At 44.7% G+C, this 17427-nt stretch overlaps 1 protein-coding gene across 7 annotated transcripts in view; it reads right to left on the reverse strand.

Annotated features, from left to right (window-relative positions):
* Window positions 1-17427, reverse strand: part of KLHDC3 (kelch domain containing 3) — a 697617-nt gene that overhangs the window by 601606 nt on the left and 78584 nt on the right. For all 7 annotated transcript variants that reach the window (XM_069608908.1, XM_069608907.1, XM_069608906.1 and 4 more), the window contains exon 3: window positions 2591-2842. In XM_069608908.1, the coding sequence (XP_069465009.1) occupies window positions 2591-2744 (154 nt within the window). In that variant the 5' untranslated portion in view covers window positions 2745-2842. The remainder of the gene's footprint in view (window positions 1-2590; window positions 2843-17427) is intronic.

Raw genomic sequence — 17427 nt, forward strand, 5'->3', positions numbered from 1 at the left:
GCAGCAGGCAGCGTGGTTTGTGAAAGCTTTCCACAAGGTAAAGTGGATGCTGGTGGCAGGCGGGCACCCAAGTGTCCTTGGAGCGAGGAGCGCTCCAAATCCCGACCGGCATGGGCTACAGGAAGCAGAAGGAAGCAGGATAGCGAGGGGCGTGCATCAAAGAAGGCAGAGTACCTGGAAGCAGCAGAGCAAGCGGATGCATGTGCAATACCCGGAGAGTTCACTACAAGTATGTTACCATGGAACGCTCTGATCAGCCGCTTACCCAAGCTAATGTTTTTGAATACGAAGAAGTTAAGGTGGCAGTATAGAAGAAGTTAAGGTGGCAGTATAACAAAACATTTGATTACCGAACGAATACCAAGAAGCTAAAGTGGCAGAAGAAGAACTCTGGCAAGAAGTGTATCACAATTCGGATAAAAGTCATTGACTTTCTCAGAATCAAAGCAGGGCAATATTGAGTCAGGAGAATCAGAACCACCACTGCCAAAGCCAAAAGAATGCAACTAAGAACCAAGTTGTTTGGGAATCATATTGCCAAAATGAGAGCGAAACAAATGTAAATTACCTAAACAAGCATTGTCCAAGTCAAAGAGATCTGGAATAAAAGACATTAATCAGCAATTGGTTAAAAGAAAAGTGGGAAAACTGAAGTGGCAGTAGAGCTGCCTTCCTGACGGGAAGCATTCAGGAAGGGAGGAGCATAATCTGCATTGCATGAAGCAATCACAAGTGTGGAATAACCAGCTCCACTCATATCTTCCCAAGAGAAGTAGTCAAAACTGATGGAAAGTTAAAAGACTTTGGTTGAAGTAAATCACACCACAGAAGTACTTGTAGTAGTAGAGGTTTTCATTAATCCTGGCAGGCGAGTACACCAGGACAGGAACTTTAAAGTCATTGAAGCACTATACTGTGGATGAACTGGTTGAATATTTGGAACTCTTGGATTGAAGTCGGAGAAAAGATGTTCTTAAAACCAGAGGGACTTTATTATTTGAACTTTGTTACAAGCTGGAAAAAGACCGATTTTGAACTGTGGAGTAAAAAACCTGTCTAATCCGGGGAAGAGGAATTTCCCCCAGTTACAAGGAGAAACAGTTCGCAAATGTATACTGACTAGAACTTATTTTGATTTGAATTGCCATCCATTACCTTGTTAAATTTTTGTATGAAAAGGTGTGAGAGACAGGTTCCTTTCTTCTTTTTTTTAGTGTTTCGATTGGTTATTTTGAGAGGCAGGGACATCCTTGTTAGGGTAGGGATAGTGAGGCATTTGTCAAACCGATTTAAGCTAATAAAATGGCATTTTATGAAAACCCTTTACAAAGTTATCTGCCTCCCATTTCTGACCCCTCATAGGACCCTTAACCACACTCGCATCTCCGGAAACTAAGCCTTGACCACTCCATATGCTTACCTTGATTGGGTTTGGCTAGCCTCTCAGAGTTCCCCCGTTCACTATAACTGGGATAGCTTCCAGAAATCTGTCCAACAGGCCACATTTTATAAATCCATCTTAATACCCAGCCTAAATAATTCAGACACAAGTGGTTACCCCTTCCACAGGTCCAGAGGATGGCACGGATTGTTGAGTTGTGCACATTGAAGCAGCAAATGTGGCAGAACACCTCAATAACTGAAGAACTCAGTGTTTTCCGATTTTTCTCCAAGAATCCTAAGAACTAAAGTCTGCTAAGTTTCTGCACCTTGTATTGTTTCTCCATGAACCTTTTCCATTCCAGAGATATGAGGTCATCAATACCCTGCATTTTCAGACTCTCGTCTAGCTTCTAGTCTAGCTTTATTTGCTCCAATAATCTTCCTTAACACCAAGAAACCAGATTCATACCTTGGTCGGGTCCGTAAAATTGGCAGATGGTGGGTCACTGCTCTTTCTCCAGTCATTCCTTAATTCAGGGGCTAGTTTCCGCTCTGAAGCCCAGATTGTGTAATAAGCCTCTGTGTTAGTGTTGAGCGGTAAGACCCGGTACATTTTATGGTGGGGGAGGGGGGGAGACCACAGCGTGTTCCTATCTCGAGTCCTATTGCAGCAGCTGGGCCCCTATCAGAGATGCTGCCTCCATCCACTGCTCAGGCACAAGTGCTTACTGCTGGTTTGCTAGAAGCAGATGCCTGATCTTGCCCACTGTCGAGCCAGAGTTGAGATGGCATTGGCATTATAGTGAATCCTTTTTAAATGTACTACCCTCCTACCTCTTTCTCAGAGCGAGTTAAGTCCCTCAAATCAACCAGAGGTTATCATGTATTAAATTATAATTATCTCACCTTAAAGGAATTTGCAATGGGTTAAGAGCTTCCATTACAGTGAGTTAGGTCATTCAGGGTGACCTCTGAGCACTACACAATTCAGAATGAGACCATGCCTAACAGCAGTGGAAAAGAAAAGCGGACTAGTCGTTGGAAAGCACAAGACATTCTTCAACATGTTCAATTAGAAAGCTAGAATGTGAGCAGGTCTACTCCTTCTTAAACCATGCTCTACACTACAGCTTTGAAGCAAACGCCTTGTCCTAAGGATGCTCTACTTATAACCCCCATCCCACTTTTCAAGAAGCAGCATCCTTACCTGTGTTGAAGACATGAACGTCAATCTGTCGCATGGTCTCATAGTCCTCACCAGAGCAGTAGCCCCCAAAGGAATACACTTTATGCCCAACTGCCACTGCTGCGTGGTTTACTCTCCGTGGGCCTCCTTCCAGGTGCACGGTCCACCGAAACATTCCCTCCCAAGGTGGCGGCGCCGTGAGAAACCAGGTGCTGCTGGGGCTCTCCGGCTACCATCCCCGCACTTAGTGGCGCTGGACGCGGCCTCTTCCTGCTGCAGGGAAAGGAGAGATAGTGGCACACAAGTCACATCTTACACCAGAGCCTACTTCTGTGCCAACTCAACCTGGACTTCAACCGCATAAGGTCATACAGAAGGAAGGGGCGCCTACTCACATGAAATTGGGGCAATAATTATCATACAAGAAGATGTTCCCATTGGCAAACAGACAGTTATTTCATGATAATTAATATTCACACAGCAGTTATTTTAGGCAATCGATAGTATAATAATTTGCAACTGATGCTAAATATCACTTTTTACTGATATCAAATATTTAAAGTGCAAGCAAACTTATTTAGTGCTACAATTGTCAAATCAAAAAGGCATTACCAACACATAAAAGTACCCAAAAAAAAGAAAATACAAAAAAAAAAAAAACACATTCACGATTGACAGAAAACATTTATCAACATAATGAAGAGTAGCAAAAAGTGTCATTAATGTCCAAGAAAGCGTGAATGCTTGATTAAAGGAAAACTTAACAAATGCATTCATTAGCAATTAGTCTATTTGCTCTAGAAGAGAAATCTACAAGGACATCTTTTTTGAGTGTAAAGTCACTAAAAATCCCATTTGTTTTTCTTTTTTCTTTTACAAACCATGAGATATTAACGTGCTGCTCAAACACAGGGTAGATATAAAATCACGGGTTAGTGTAAACTTAATTGCCTGCCTTCATCAAGACCATTAATTCTTCTGGCCATATAAGATGAAATGAATACCTAGTCTAATCGGACAGGGTGGTACGATTTCAATGAAGAGGTGGTGAAATCATGTGGCTCAGCATTAGGCGCAGTTGCAGGGTACATTGGTTGAGGTGATGATAGTTCCTAGGTGTCCAGGGCATAGTATGGTTAGGTAGGGTGAACCTACATATGGAAGGGCTAGATTCAGAGAGTCTGCCCATACTTTAAGTGTTGGCCTACCCGAATAGGAGGCTAAGAAGCCTCACGTCATGGGTTTTGTAAAGTGCAAGGTTTCAAGAATATATCTTAAGATGTGCAGTGTATGGGAGAAAGATTACACAAGGCTGTGGGAGCCCCAGTAATCGGTAATGAGAACGAACATAGAGGAGGCCCAACAAGGATGAAAACACATGTGGGGGGCTGCTGACGGTACTCTTGTTCAGAAGAGAATTGCCTAGCATTTCGGTGCTGGACTGCCCTTGTGGGTGGGACCAGAATGATATGCAAATATATCTGTGAAAGGTGCAGTGAGCTAAAACGTGGTTGTTTGTTTATTTCTAAAGCGCACCCGACCCAAGGGTATTACGGCGCAGAAGAAGGAAAAGAGGATTGTTCAGCTTAGGTTACATTGATGTGCGTTGCAGTACAAACTATTAATTAACAGTCCTGGCCTCGATCACACAAATGAGCAAAAGGCAGCAGAGAGCATCAAGCAACAGTTATATACAATATATACAATTATACGGATGCAGATGTATATACAAATATACGCAGTAGTGGAAAGTGCTGTGGTAGTGTGGTAACGGGTCAAATGTTATGCTCCTTAATCCATTGGATGAGGTTAGATCTGAAGCGTGGGTAGGGCATGTCTTCTCTTAAAGAGGGTGGGAGTGAGTTCCAGTTTTGGGCAGCTTTGACCGGGAAGCTACTTCCACCAGTCTTCATACGTTTAAATCTAGGCACTTGAAGTAGGTTAGTATTGGCTGTTCTGGAAGGGCGGTTAGTGGATTGTCTCCGGAATCTGGAGGTAAACTACTGGGGGGGGGGGATATGTAAGCATTTATGAGTTAGGGAGGCTGATTTGAGGAGAATTTTCTCTTTGGTGGAGAGCCAGTTGTTGGATCTTATCAAGTCAGATATGTGGGCTTTCTTGGGAATGTTGAGGGCTGCTCTTAAAGCATTATTTTGTAAGATCTGGATCTTGTTGTAGCCTATGTATAGGGTGTTGCAAAAATCCAGTTTAGATAATACCAAGGCTCTTGCTAGAGTAATGCAGTTGTTAGGTGTAAGGAATGGCTTAGCTGCTCTAATTAACTTGCACATGTAAGCGGTGGCGAGGCCATGGAGTTTACTTGTTTTTTGAAGGTGAGAGTGGAGTCTAGGTAGAATCCAAGAGTTTTCACTTCTTTGACTACTGGGATGTTGTTGTCTATGGTAAAGTTAGAATATAGATGACCTAATTTATTGAGATTAGCCGCGGTGCCCAGAATGAGGAGTTCCGTTTTATCATCATTCAGGAATAGTCCATGAGAGGCCATCCATGCCTGGATGATGAGATATACTCTGTTCACAAAGGCCAAATCCTTGTCGTAATCTCCCGTCAACGGGATGAGGATCTGTGTATCATCTGCATAGTTAGTGTAGGTGATACCCAGGCCATATAGATCATCAAAAAGGGGCTTTGTGAAGAGGTTGTACAGAGTGGGCGAAACACATGAGCCCTGAGTCACACCACAAGTGATAGGAATAGGGTCTGCGGCTGCTGAAGGTGCGAAGACCTGATTGGTTCTATTATCTAAGAAGGATTGAATCCAGCCTATGGCTTCTTGTGAGAAGTGGGTGGCCGAGGCTAAGTGGTGGCAGAGAGTCTTATGATCAACCAAGTCAAACGCCGCTGAGAGGTCAAGCAGCAGAAGTAGTGCTGTGTTACCATTGTCCCTAAGGGTGTCTTTTTGTGCTTCAAGGTCAATCAGTGCAGTTTCTGTTCCATGTTGTGGTCTAAACCCTGACTGACGTACTCCTAGGAGGTGGTTGCATTCCAAATATTGTTGAATTTGGAGGTACGCTACCTTGTCCAGAGTTTTAAGCAGGAATGGCACTGTCGAAATGGGACGATATTTGTGGGAATGGTCGGGTCAAGTGTTTTTTTTTTTTTTTAGAAGTGGGAGGACCAACGACTGTTTCAACTTGTTAGGAATGGTACCGGAAGAGAATGAGGCCTTTATACGTTTGGTTATGAATGGGAAAGGTCCCTTGCGGCATCCTTTATGATTTGTGCAGGGCAAGGGTCGCTGTGGCAATTGGAAGGTTTGAGAGTTAAGATGACTTTTTCAACTTCTAGAATGGATACTTTCTTAAAGTTGAAAAGGGGTTTAGGTAGTTCGGACAGGGTGAGAGGTGAGGTGTTCGAGGGCACAGGGGCCGTAACATTGTTAGAGTTAGAGGCGAGGAGGAGGGATTCTTTTTTGTTGTTGATTTTAGCCTGCAATGTCGTTATTTTATTAGCTAGAGCACTCTGAAAGCTAGTGCACCAGGTTTTGTCCTTGAGGCAGGTGTCAGGGGCTTGGATAGGTGTTTCCAATTCTTTAAGGATTGTGAATAGTTCTTTTGTATTGGAATTAGCTTGGGTGATGCGCAAATTGTAGGATTCTTGTTTAGCAAGGATTATTTCTTTTTTGTATAGAGAGGCTAGTTTTTTGAGGTTGTTAGTTTCAGAAGGGTTTAATCTCCAGATCTGTTAACATTTACGTTCCTCAAGTCTAACGGCTTTTAGGTGGGGAGAGAACCATGAATTAACATGTTTTTTCTGTTTGCATTTTCTGATTTTCAAAAGGTGCTATGGTATCCAAAGCGGATAGCATTACCTTATTGTACTCTTCAACCAAGGTAAATGGGTCTGCAGAGTCAGGGAGATAATTCAAGGTAAAGATGATCAGAGAAATTAGTTTGTCAGCTGTAATGTTATTTTTGTTCCTTGTAGGAATAGCAGGAGCTATACTGATGGTATGATAGTGGGCTGTGACTTCAAGGGTGAAAGAGATCAGGCGGCGGTCAGACCAGGGCAGGGGTGTTCTGGCATTAATGGACGTTACACAATGGTGTTCCGCTATCCAATCAAGGGTTCTGCCCTTAGTGTGAGTGGCGCCTGTTATCTTTTGGGCGAAGCCTAATTCCTCAATGGAATCACTGATCTGTGTGGCATTGGGATCTGAGGGGTCTTTGTAGCCAAGATTAAAATCTCTTGGGCGAAGACTTGGCAATGTATTTTTGAGGTTATGTTAATGTTAAAGGACATTTGTACCGCGCACTATCACCACCGGAGTGGTCCCCTGGCGCTCTGGCGGCTCTGAAAGAGGAGGGGAGGGGAGGTTGAGTTAGTGGGAGGAGGCAGGAAAAGTGCAAGAGAGCAGTGATGTGCTGTTGGCGGCCTCAGCCCGGTGGGTTCGTTGGCTGGGCCTGGGGTGTTTGCGGCTGGTAGTCGTAGTGTAATGTTGTGCAAGACTATGTGTGTTTTTGTTTTGTTGTTCAAATGTAGTGAAGTTTGTGCGGTTTGTTGTGCTGTAGATTTTGGTTGTGTTTGGTTTGGAGTTTGAGAGGTGTATGCAGAAAAGGAAATTGTTAGTAGGGTTATTAGTTTGCATCTCTATCCTGAATTCAGTCGCTCGTCTTGCGCATTCTCCCCTGGTGCGGCTCTGTCCTGATCGGGGTCCGACTGGCATACAGGTTCCTTACTCCTCTGGCCCCCACCTCTAACATGCTCTCTCATAGCTCCCCTTATCCTCCCTTCATAATCCTGTGGCCAGTGCACCTGCCAATGTCAACCTCTCAGGCAGAGTGGGGATTGCCAATATCTCGACAATTCCACACCACTGTGGTACCCGGCGGGAACTAAGGGACGGGCGAAAGTGTTGGTGGGATTGTCTGGGGGAGTTGGCTCAGTCTTTGTGCGTGCCGCCTATGTTCCAGTCTATCCGGTGTCACCCGTCCAGGTGCAGTGGGAGCTACCTTCTCGGGTCGGGGATGTCCGTGTCCTTTCCGGATTAGTCATCCTTTTTCCGGTTTCGGTTTCCAGATTTAGTCTGTGGTGTTGAAGAGCCAGGTTTTTAGTGATTTCCTGAATTTTAGGTGATCTTCAGTGTTTTCTTTTGGGATGTCGTTCCGGGTTTTTGCGGCTAAGTGGTAGAAGGAGGTGACTCCAAGTTTTTTCTTAAGGTATGGTTTGAGTTCCAGGCGGATTTCGTTGCTTGATCGGAGGGGGCTCGTTGGTTTGTAGACTGTCATTTTTTTTTTGTAGGAATTCTGCTCCTTGTTCGCTGATTGCCCTGTGCGTTATGCACATTGTTTTGAAGGTGATGCAATGTGTTACTGGGAGCCGGTGTAGTGTTTTTAGGGCTGGAGTGATGTGGTCTCTTCTGGATAGTTTGAGGAGTAGAAGGAATGGAATGTTTAAAGGTAACACATAAATGGGTTTTAAAGGGTTGGGTTGAAAGGAAAAATATTGACGATAGAGACACTTATTTTTCAAAAGAAACTCATTCAGTTTTATATTAAGGCAGGGAGAAAGAGAACCCTATATATACCCGGAGAATTGGTGGCACTCGAACCTATGAGCAGAGAGAAGGGTCAAGGGACCTATCCAGATGCCCATACACAAATGTGTCCGTCTGCTGTGCAGTTTTGACAGTGGACAAACTCCTGTGAAAACTCCCATATCGTTGAATGGACTAAGTGGCCTATGCAGTAAAAGTCCCAGGAACTTGCTGCAAAGCATGCCTAAAAAGAGGACAAATACGACCGGACAGACGATTTACAGAGTCCTTACCAAGATGATTCGGGTGGAAGAAATACACAATGAATAAAGAAGAGAGGCAAAATCAACGTGTAAAAATACAAATGGGGAACCACGAAATGTTATGGGATGGGAGCGATGGAACAAATGTGAGTATAAGCCACACGTGAATAAAGTGCGACACACGGGCTGGTGGTCGCCTCAAAGCGTGACCACCTTTCAAATTCTCATAGTGGCTGTAAAATTATCTGAGGCATATAGTTAGTTTAAAGTTAACTTGGTAATGGAGGTGGGATTTAGATAAAAGTAAACAAAGGTATTCTTTAGGGACACATACATGTTTAGACTAGGAGAATATAATGTGTCAGTACTAACATTGTAGAAATGTTGTAGGATATCTCCCATATTAAAATAAATTATATCACAGAAAAGGGTGATTAGGTGATTATATTTTTATAATATAAAAAAGATTAAAAAACAAAACATAACATTTGTACGTTCAATTACAAATTACAAATGCATATGTCATCCATCATAAAAGTAAGAAAAATAACACCCAACAACAAAATACAGTGATTCCAATGCATTTGTGTTTGATATCTGAACACCATGATTACAGGCTATTTCCTTAAACTGTATAAAGTATAAGACAGAGCACATAATTTCCCACCTGCAGCAGATCATGCCATTTTTCGCAATTTCAAAATTTCTAACAAAACATACTGATAGTTGTTTAGATCAATGCCACTGGGAGCCCATGATTTCGACTTAGTGGATCTTGCACATGTATAGGGAAAATGCTAATTATATCTACTTCAGTTTTAGTTCATTGGTGTTCTCCAAGGCCAGAGCCATCAAGAAGTTTGCAGTTGCAATTCTAATGCTGATGGAAGGTGAGGCACGCCTCAAGCGGAGGAAGCCTGAATGGTGTTGTCTTTTCCAAGACACAAGAAAATTGGGTGTTACATGAATCGAGTCTCTATGGGTCGCTTTGCAGGAAAGATGAGCATTTCAGGAAATCACTCCATCTCCCAATATTTTTTCTTTGTACGATACAAAGCAAAGCAAGGCAGTAGGCAGAGGGCTGGCTTTGAAGGGCATTGGTGACAGTGCACCCGAGTATCCCTCCTCCTTCCTTGTTTTGTACACACCTTACATCTTCTGTATGGTCGTGTCTTCCTGGGGGTGGCGGGCACATAATCAGCAAAGTGTCGTTCTTGTAATCTGGCTACGTCCTCTACTTCTGCAAAGTTGGGAGTTGGTACATGCACAACGGTCAGCGAAGTTAAAACTGCTAATCCAAACTTCAAAAATGTCAGTTTGTTTTCTAGAGCGGCTGCACGATATACAACATATGCATTGTATGTAGCTAGATGCATAAGGTAAACCGCCAACTTCTTATACCGTGTAGAGCGTAAGGCTTGCACGTGGTACAACTCATGTAATTGGTCTATTTTGTCTACTCCTCCCATGTACCTGTTGTAGTCCAGAATACACTTGGGTTTTAGCACTTGCTGAGCCTGCCCGTGTACAGTGACAAGGTAAGTACTTTCATCATGAATAGTACTCAGCATGTGCACATCCCTTCAGTGGCAGAATTTTAGTGCCAACAGTTCATGCCGCAATCCCTTGTCCAGCTTCTTACACACAAGTTGTCTGGGGAAGCCTTTGCGGTTACTGCGGATTCTACTGCATGCCAGTGTGCCCACGTTGTACAATTACTTTAACAGTGGTATTCCGATGTAGAAATTGTCCACATGCAATTGGTGACCCTTGTGGAACAATGACGTGGCAAGATCCCACACAATCCTCTCACTGGTCCCTAAATGGGCTGGGCAGCCGGGAGGGTTTATGCTAGAGTCTTTTCCAGTGTAGACTTTCATGTTGTAGGCATACCCAGTGGTACTTTCACACAACATATAAACCTTGATTCCATATTTTGCTCTGTTGCTTGAAATATACTGCTTGAGCAGTAGCTGGTTTCTGAACAATACCAAAGGTTTATCAATGAACATGTTCTGGCTAGGAACATATACCTCAGAAAATCGCTGTGCAAAGTGCTTCAGTAATGGCTGAATTTTGAATAACCTATCACAATTTGGGTCAGTTCTTGGCAATGCTGCAGAGTTGTCATTGAAATGCAGCATACATTCTAGTGCTAGGAAGCGATCTTTACTCATTGTTGCTGGAAATAAAGGGCTTGCAAATGCAGGTTCAGTCGACCAGTAAGGAGAAATAGACGGCATCCTTGTTTGCCCCAAGAGCAGAGTGAGACCCCAAAACGTTCTCATCTCAACACTCGTTGTTGGAACCCAAAAGTGTGCTCGGGAATGGGGTTTCAGATTGGCACCTCTTTCCCTCAAGAACTGTTCAGCATACAGATTGGTTTGCTCAACCATATCTGAAATTAACCCATCATCCACAAAAAGGTTGAAAAAGTCAATAGGCTCAAAACATCTGTATTTTCTGTGCATCCGGATACTCCAGTGAAAGGTGGCACAACAGCCGGAGCCATTGCTGGAGGCACCCAGTCAGACTCATCAGCCATGTGATGATCTGGTATATTCCTTGCATGTCCCCTCAACCTTGCAGGTTTGTGTGGGAAGTGCCACACGAGGTGCATGTACCACTCTGTTCCCTTCCTCATCAGATGAGGAGGTTGAACTAGCCTCAACAGAAAACTCACTTCCCAAATCTACTTCATGCTCACCCTCAGAAGAAGATTCGGTTTCAGATTCTGCTTCTGTGCCTTGTTCAGTGTCAAACTGCATCAGTAAGTCGAGAGCCTCCTCACCAGACATCTGACGTGAAGCCATGACAAAATGTTTACTGCCCAAAGAACAGATACAGACTGAAACACCAAACCAATGAACTTTGCTTTTCAAAGTAAGGGAACGTGTGTAGTAATTGGTCTTCAATTAAATAGACCAAGACCACACAATTATGCCAAATACTCCCAAATCTTCTTACAAAATCTGTCAGCGCTTTAAAATATAATCTACTCTCAACACGGCAAATAAAGAGGAGTACTACTTGGCTGGCACTCACATGAAAAACAAAAACATGGCTCACTGCTTACTTACAAGTGGCTAAGTATGTTAGATGTTAGTGAGATCTTCTTCAAAGGATCCTAGAGGTCTGTCGATAAGGTGGATAGATATTTGAGTAGTTGAGGTAATTAGTTTGGCGGTCAGGAGTTCGCAAGAGTCTACCTTTAGTGGAGGAGCAAGTCTCAGTGCTAGGCCAGTTTTTGCAATTATGGCTAGGCCACCGCCTCGAAAGGAAGTGCAGTCTCATGGTTATTTTGAAACGCAATGCTTCAGGAGTAGATCTGCTGATCTGATCATTATCCCAGGAGAGAGCCAATCCTACAGGACACTCCTTTATGTTCACCCTGGGGTATTGTAAGGTGGCAGGCCAAAGGGCCACTGTTACCCCATCATTGGGCAACTGAGCACAGCGCCAGGCAGTGTATGCACCTGCCCATAGTGTCCTGCAGAGTTCATAAAAGGACTGCGCGGTGGGCATAAAGGCCAATGAAAAGATGTTTGATGCACTTTTAAAGAGTAACCAGGTGATGCTTAAATAGAGGTTGCCCAAAGAAAGGACGACAGTTCTGAAGGAAATGCAGGGCCCGAGACCCCGCTGTTTGTAAAATGCTGTAGCCTAGATGCGAGTACCGAGGGACATACAGTGCTAGAGACGTTCATACTGAACCGATGTGTGCAAGTGTTGATTGAAGTGCAGTGCTGCAGATCACTAAAACTCAGACTTTATAATAGTAAGGGGTTCACACGAGCAAGGCACTGGGACCATGGGTACAGTGGACGTCACACTAGGAATAGAATTACTGGCACGCCCTGTCGACCTTCCTTTTCGACTACAACTGTAATACTCCATAGCTTCCACTAGATGTCGGCCTATGCACAGCATGTGATCTAAGCAGATTCCACAAGCCTCAGAAATAATAAATATATATCAGTGAAAAAACGTTGCAGGGACTTTATGGTTGCAGGTAAAACCGAAAAACCGCAGAAATTCGCCAGCTATGTAAGCTAAGCAACCATAACTCACGCCACCGCCGTGCACTGCTAAAACTAACACCCAGGACATAAACAATGACATCACAAAGGTCACTGATGACATCACATGTGAAATTAATTTTGATGAAGTCCCTACAAGGGGTTGGCTTTATAATGTTGGTAACAAGATGTCAGGGGTGATTGTGTAATGTTAAACATGTAATAACGAACTATGATATGATATTGTATTTGTATCGCGCTCATACACAAGTGTTTCAGAGCGCAAAAAGGCAGGGGAGGGGAACAGGGGAGAACAAAACAGCGATCTTACTAGGCCCAGTGACATTGAGATCGTGCAAGTGCATGGGAAAGGGAAAGGGGAAAAGTGCATGGAAGGGGGAAGAGTGGAAAGTGCAGAGCAGAGGATAAACAAATAATGAATACAAATAAAATATATAATGGAGCAATAAACAGGGGTAGTGCAGCCAGCAAGTGGCAAGTGTTGTGTTTACAGCAGCAGAACTGGGTAAGTCTGATGAGTGCATACAAATAAGAAAATGGGAGCATGGGGGACTGTATGGGTACAGATACAGTCCCCAGTGCGAGGGGTGGCCGGGAGGCAGTGCAGAAGGGTGGCTGGGTGAGCAGGTAACTGGGCCAAGGGGACAGAGGGTGGCCGGATGCAGAGTGCCAAGAGAGGGCAGATCAGCAAGGGAGGGGGGGGGGGGAATCAAAGGTAGATGCAAAGAGGAAGGTCTTGAGGTGCTTCTGGAACGGAGATGGTGGTTCTCAAGTTTTAGAGTGGCAGGGAGGCTGTTCCAGAGGGAGGCCCAGCCGAAGACAGAGATCTACCCCCAAGCTTGTTTCTTTGAGAAATGACGGACCTTGAGGGAGTTAGAGGTAGAGGACCGAGGAGCTCGAGAGGGGAGGTATTTGCAGAGGGATAGCTGAAGGTATTTTGGACCCAGGCCCCAGAAAGCCTTGTGGACAATGCAGAGGGTTTTAAATGTAATCCTTGCATCCACTGGGAGCCAATGGAGAGATTTCAGAGCTGGAGAGATACGATCCCAGGGCTTGCGGCCAAGGACAAGTCTCGCAGTACTGTTCTGAATTAGTTGAAGAGGGCGAAGAGTATAGGCAGGTAGATTTAGAAAGAGGCTGTTACAATAGTCCAACCTAGAGAGAACCAGAGCTTGGGAGACAGTAAGCATCTGGGGGAAGGAGAGGAAAGGAAGAGTGCCTCTGAGAAGGTGCAATAGGAAGTTTGACGTTTTAAGAGACCTCAGAGATGTGGGCGGAGAAGGAAAGTGTGGACCCTGAGGTTCTTAGCCTCACAGTTGGGGATAGGAGGAGGGCCAAGTGAGGCCGGCCAGAGAGAGGGGAAAGGATGGAGAACGGCTGCCGATGAGGAGGATCTCTGTCTTGCTGGCATTCAGACAAAGATCATTGGCGGCACACCAATCTTGAATGGCAGTTAGGCAATCAGGGATGAGGGAGGGAGAGGCGGTGGCCGAGGGCAGCCTGAAAATGAGTTGTGTTGTCAGCGTAGCACTGGAAATTTGATCATAGAGCGGCAATGCAGTGGGCCAGAGTTGCCAGGTATTGGTTGAAAAGCCAGGGTGAGAGGTTAGACCCCTGGGGAACGCCACAAGTAGAGAGGAAGATGGAGGATAGGAAGGACCCCAGTTGAACCTGGGAGGGTCGATCAGAGGTCAGCCAGGCCAGAGCCTGATCAGTGATACCCAGGTTCTCACGGAGACGGTTGAGCAGGATGGTATGGTTGACTGTCGAAGGCAGAAGAGAGATCGAGTAGGGTAAGGACAGAGAGAATGTTAGAGTCAAGGTTGGAGAGCAGATCTTCACGGATTTTCAGGAGAGCAGTTTCTGTGCTTCTGGCTGCTCTGAAACCAGAATGGTGGTCATGGAGACAGCCAACAGAATCAGAATGAAGGTTAAGCTGAGAGATGGCCAGCTTTTCCAGGAGTTTGCCCAGAAAGGGAGTAATGGAGATTGGGCGATAGTTAGTCGGACAGGAAGGATCAGCGGTGGGCTTCTTGAGAAGAGGATGCACAAGGGAGTGTTTCAGAGGGGAGGTGAAGGATCCTGAAGCAAAGGAATGGTTGCAAAAATCGTCAAGGGCCCAGAGCGAGGGTGTCAATGTGGTCCTTGATGGTTTTAGAGGAACAGGGATGAACCTGTTTTGACAAGGCCTTCATAGATCGGACTTGTCTAGCGACCTCATCAGGGGAGAAGAGAGGAAAGGAAGAGAAGGAGGGAGGGCGGATGGTTAAAAGGGGGGGTTAGCAAGTGCAGACTGAGGGGGAATAGGAGGGGGAGGGGAGGAGAGGGTGGACAAGATGTCCTGGCTAACAATTCAAGACTTACTGCACACTTGTGCTTGTACAAACAATACATATGAAGACCCACAATGCATACAAATCAGAGGCACATACAGGGAAACTAAAGTAAGGAAGAAAGAAACAAACAGCATCATCAGAAAATGTTAATAGAATTAAAGTTTATCTTCATGTACACAATTTAATTATGTGTTTGAGGCCTGCTATTGCCCCATGTATGTGCACCATGAGCTGAGACCAAACCCTAAGGAAAGTATGTTAAGAATATATGACAAGGTTAACGTCTATATATACAGCACCTTTTGAATTTTTATATTCTGAATGTCTGAACAAAACCACCTGGCCTAGATATTTCAGTGAACAAAAACAAGTGAGCCAGATATGTGATTTCATCAGTGATGTCATCAATGACATGTGTGATGTCATATTTGATGTCCTGGGTGTTAGTTTTAGCAGTCTACGATGGTGGCGCGAGTTAGGGTTGCTTAGTTTACCATAACTGGCGAATTTCTCAGGTTTTTCGGTTTTACCTGTAACCATAATGTCCCTGTAACAACGTTTTTCTATTAAATTTCATAGATTTTTTTCCAAGATACCCTTAGTTTGTAAAGATGTACCATACAACATACTGAACCCGCTGGCACCATGTTAATGCGCACAGCAGTCGCGGAGTATGCGTCTGGTCACGGACATCAGGTGGCATCTAACCTGCTCAGAAAGGCAGAGGTTCTCTTACATATTGGTACCATTCAGCAAACACAAGGAACATATACAAACAGCGCCATGTACGTGAATTGCATGGGAAAATAGAGTAGGTCTGCAAACAGCACAAAGGCATAGGGAGTGCACCATAACAGAATGCACCAACAAGAGAAGTGCCGTCTGCCTTCAACAATCTTACCACAATGCTGCTTTATATAGGAGCATAGAACGAACAGCTGGTGTAAGGACTGGAAAGTACTAAGAGCAGAACATCACTAGAGCGTAGTAAGCACACTAAAGTTTGTCTGATCATTGCACAGGTGGTGCAGTATACTCTGGCAGCAGTGGCAAGCACCTTAGAGTGCCTGGAAGCGAATTTGCCTCTTGATGAAATGACTTATGATTGGTACGCACCGCAGTCTGAAACATAAAATATTTAAGAGCTATTGCTTCATGTACACTGAACAGAAAACATATTGGAAAGGAAATCAATGCAGCACAAGTGGCACCCCTTCCACAACAGCATGTGGGCACAGGAAAGGAAAGCAAGTCTAAGTATCAAAGAGGACAGCCTGGAAGCCAAAATGGAGGAATTGGTATACAATTTTGCCGCCTTAAAAGTTTATGTACAAGGACATATTATGGACAAAATAAAATACCACTGCTCGACATGCACATGTACCCCTTCCCCATTTCACAGCCCGCCATCCCCTCAAAATCCTTGTGATCAGAGACGTTACAATGATTAATCCCTTCCTCCCCTCACGACCAACTTGTACAAATCCCCAATTCCCCACAATAATTATCCACTTCTGCTACCCCTTCCCTTTCCTAATAGTATCTATGAATGTGATATGTAAATTGTTGCCAAGTGTATATGTGGCTTTTCTTTTTAAAATCCCGTTATGACTCAGCGATGCACAATACTGGTGGGAATGACCGCAATTGAGCAAAAGGGAGGTGTCTGTACACACCTGCCCGACCTATCCGCAATCACAAAGGAGGCATCCGTACGACGCTGGTACGAACTGCATGTCCGCACCTTGTGAACCACCTAGAATTCGTTGTGGGAGCCAACGTTTGACCATTGCACAAGTACATGCATGCGTAGCTCTTCCTCTGTTTCCTGTTAACACCGCCCATGTCCAGCATACGCAAAGAAACTTGTGACAAACTTTAAGCAGTTCCCACCCACGTCCTACAGGTAGCTGTACACAAACATCCCACCTGCTATACCCTACAAACACCCAGCTCGTCCCAAAATGGTCAGCGCACGTGTGTCGCACTATCAATCAGTCCATAGATCCCAACAGTGTGCATAGGACACCTATGCACATGCGCACAAAGTATTCCGCCCAAAATGCGTCCTGCGGACAACCGTCTCAATCGAGAACATTTGCGACATCACCATGCGACCACACCCACGCTGCGCCTGAGCCCTCATTTTGCAATCCGGAGCCTGGGACAGCGGAAAAGTACAATGTTCTGCAATCTACGGAGTGTTAATGCGAATGTACATGCTTACAAACACCCCACAATGTGCCATCACACACGTATGTATTTAGTTGAACGATGTAGGCCTCTTTTCCAGTTGCAAGGTCTCCACAGCAGCCCTACAAAAGGCTACACCCCAGAGCTGCTCTGTATTCCGTTTGTAGCTTTTCAGGACATAGCTTTGAGCTGTAATTCATTTTGGACCAATTCTGCTATGCTACATTACCTTTGCAAGTAATGGCAACCATCTCAGCCTGGCTCAAAGCACAATAATGGAGAAATGTATTAACGCCCCTTCCTGTGAACCACACCCTCAGTACCTATAATCCCACTGTCCCATTCCTATGGGCAGCATGCTGAAAACGGTAGTATGTAGCACGTGTGCTTCCCCCGAGCACCGTGAGGGCCGCGCGCCAGTAAAGCAGGAACAGTCCTTCTTCCCTTTCCACTATCTTCTTTCCAGCACGCCCTCATTGGGTACTGTTAAATAGTCACAGATGAACCCACAAATCACATTAAAGAGCTA

The sequence above is a fragment of the Ambystoma mexicanum genome, chromosome 4q (assembly GCF_040938575.1).
Source record: "Ambystoma mexicanum isolate Mex_15411 chromosome 4q, UKY_AmexF1_1, whole genome shotgun sequence".
NCBI lineage: Eukaryota > Metazoa > Chordata > Amphibia > Caudata > Ambystomatidae > Ambystoma > Ambystoma mexicanum.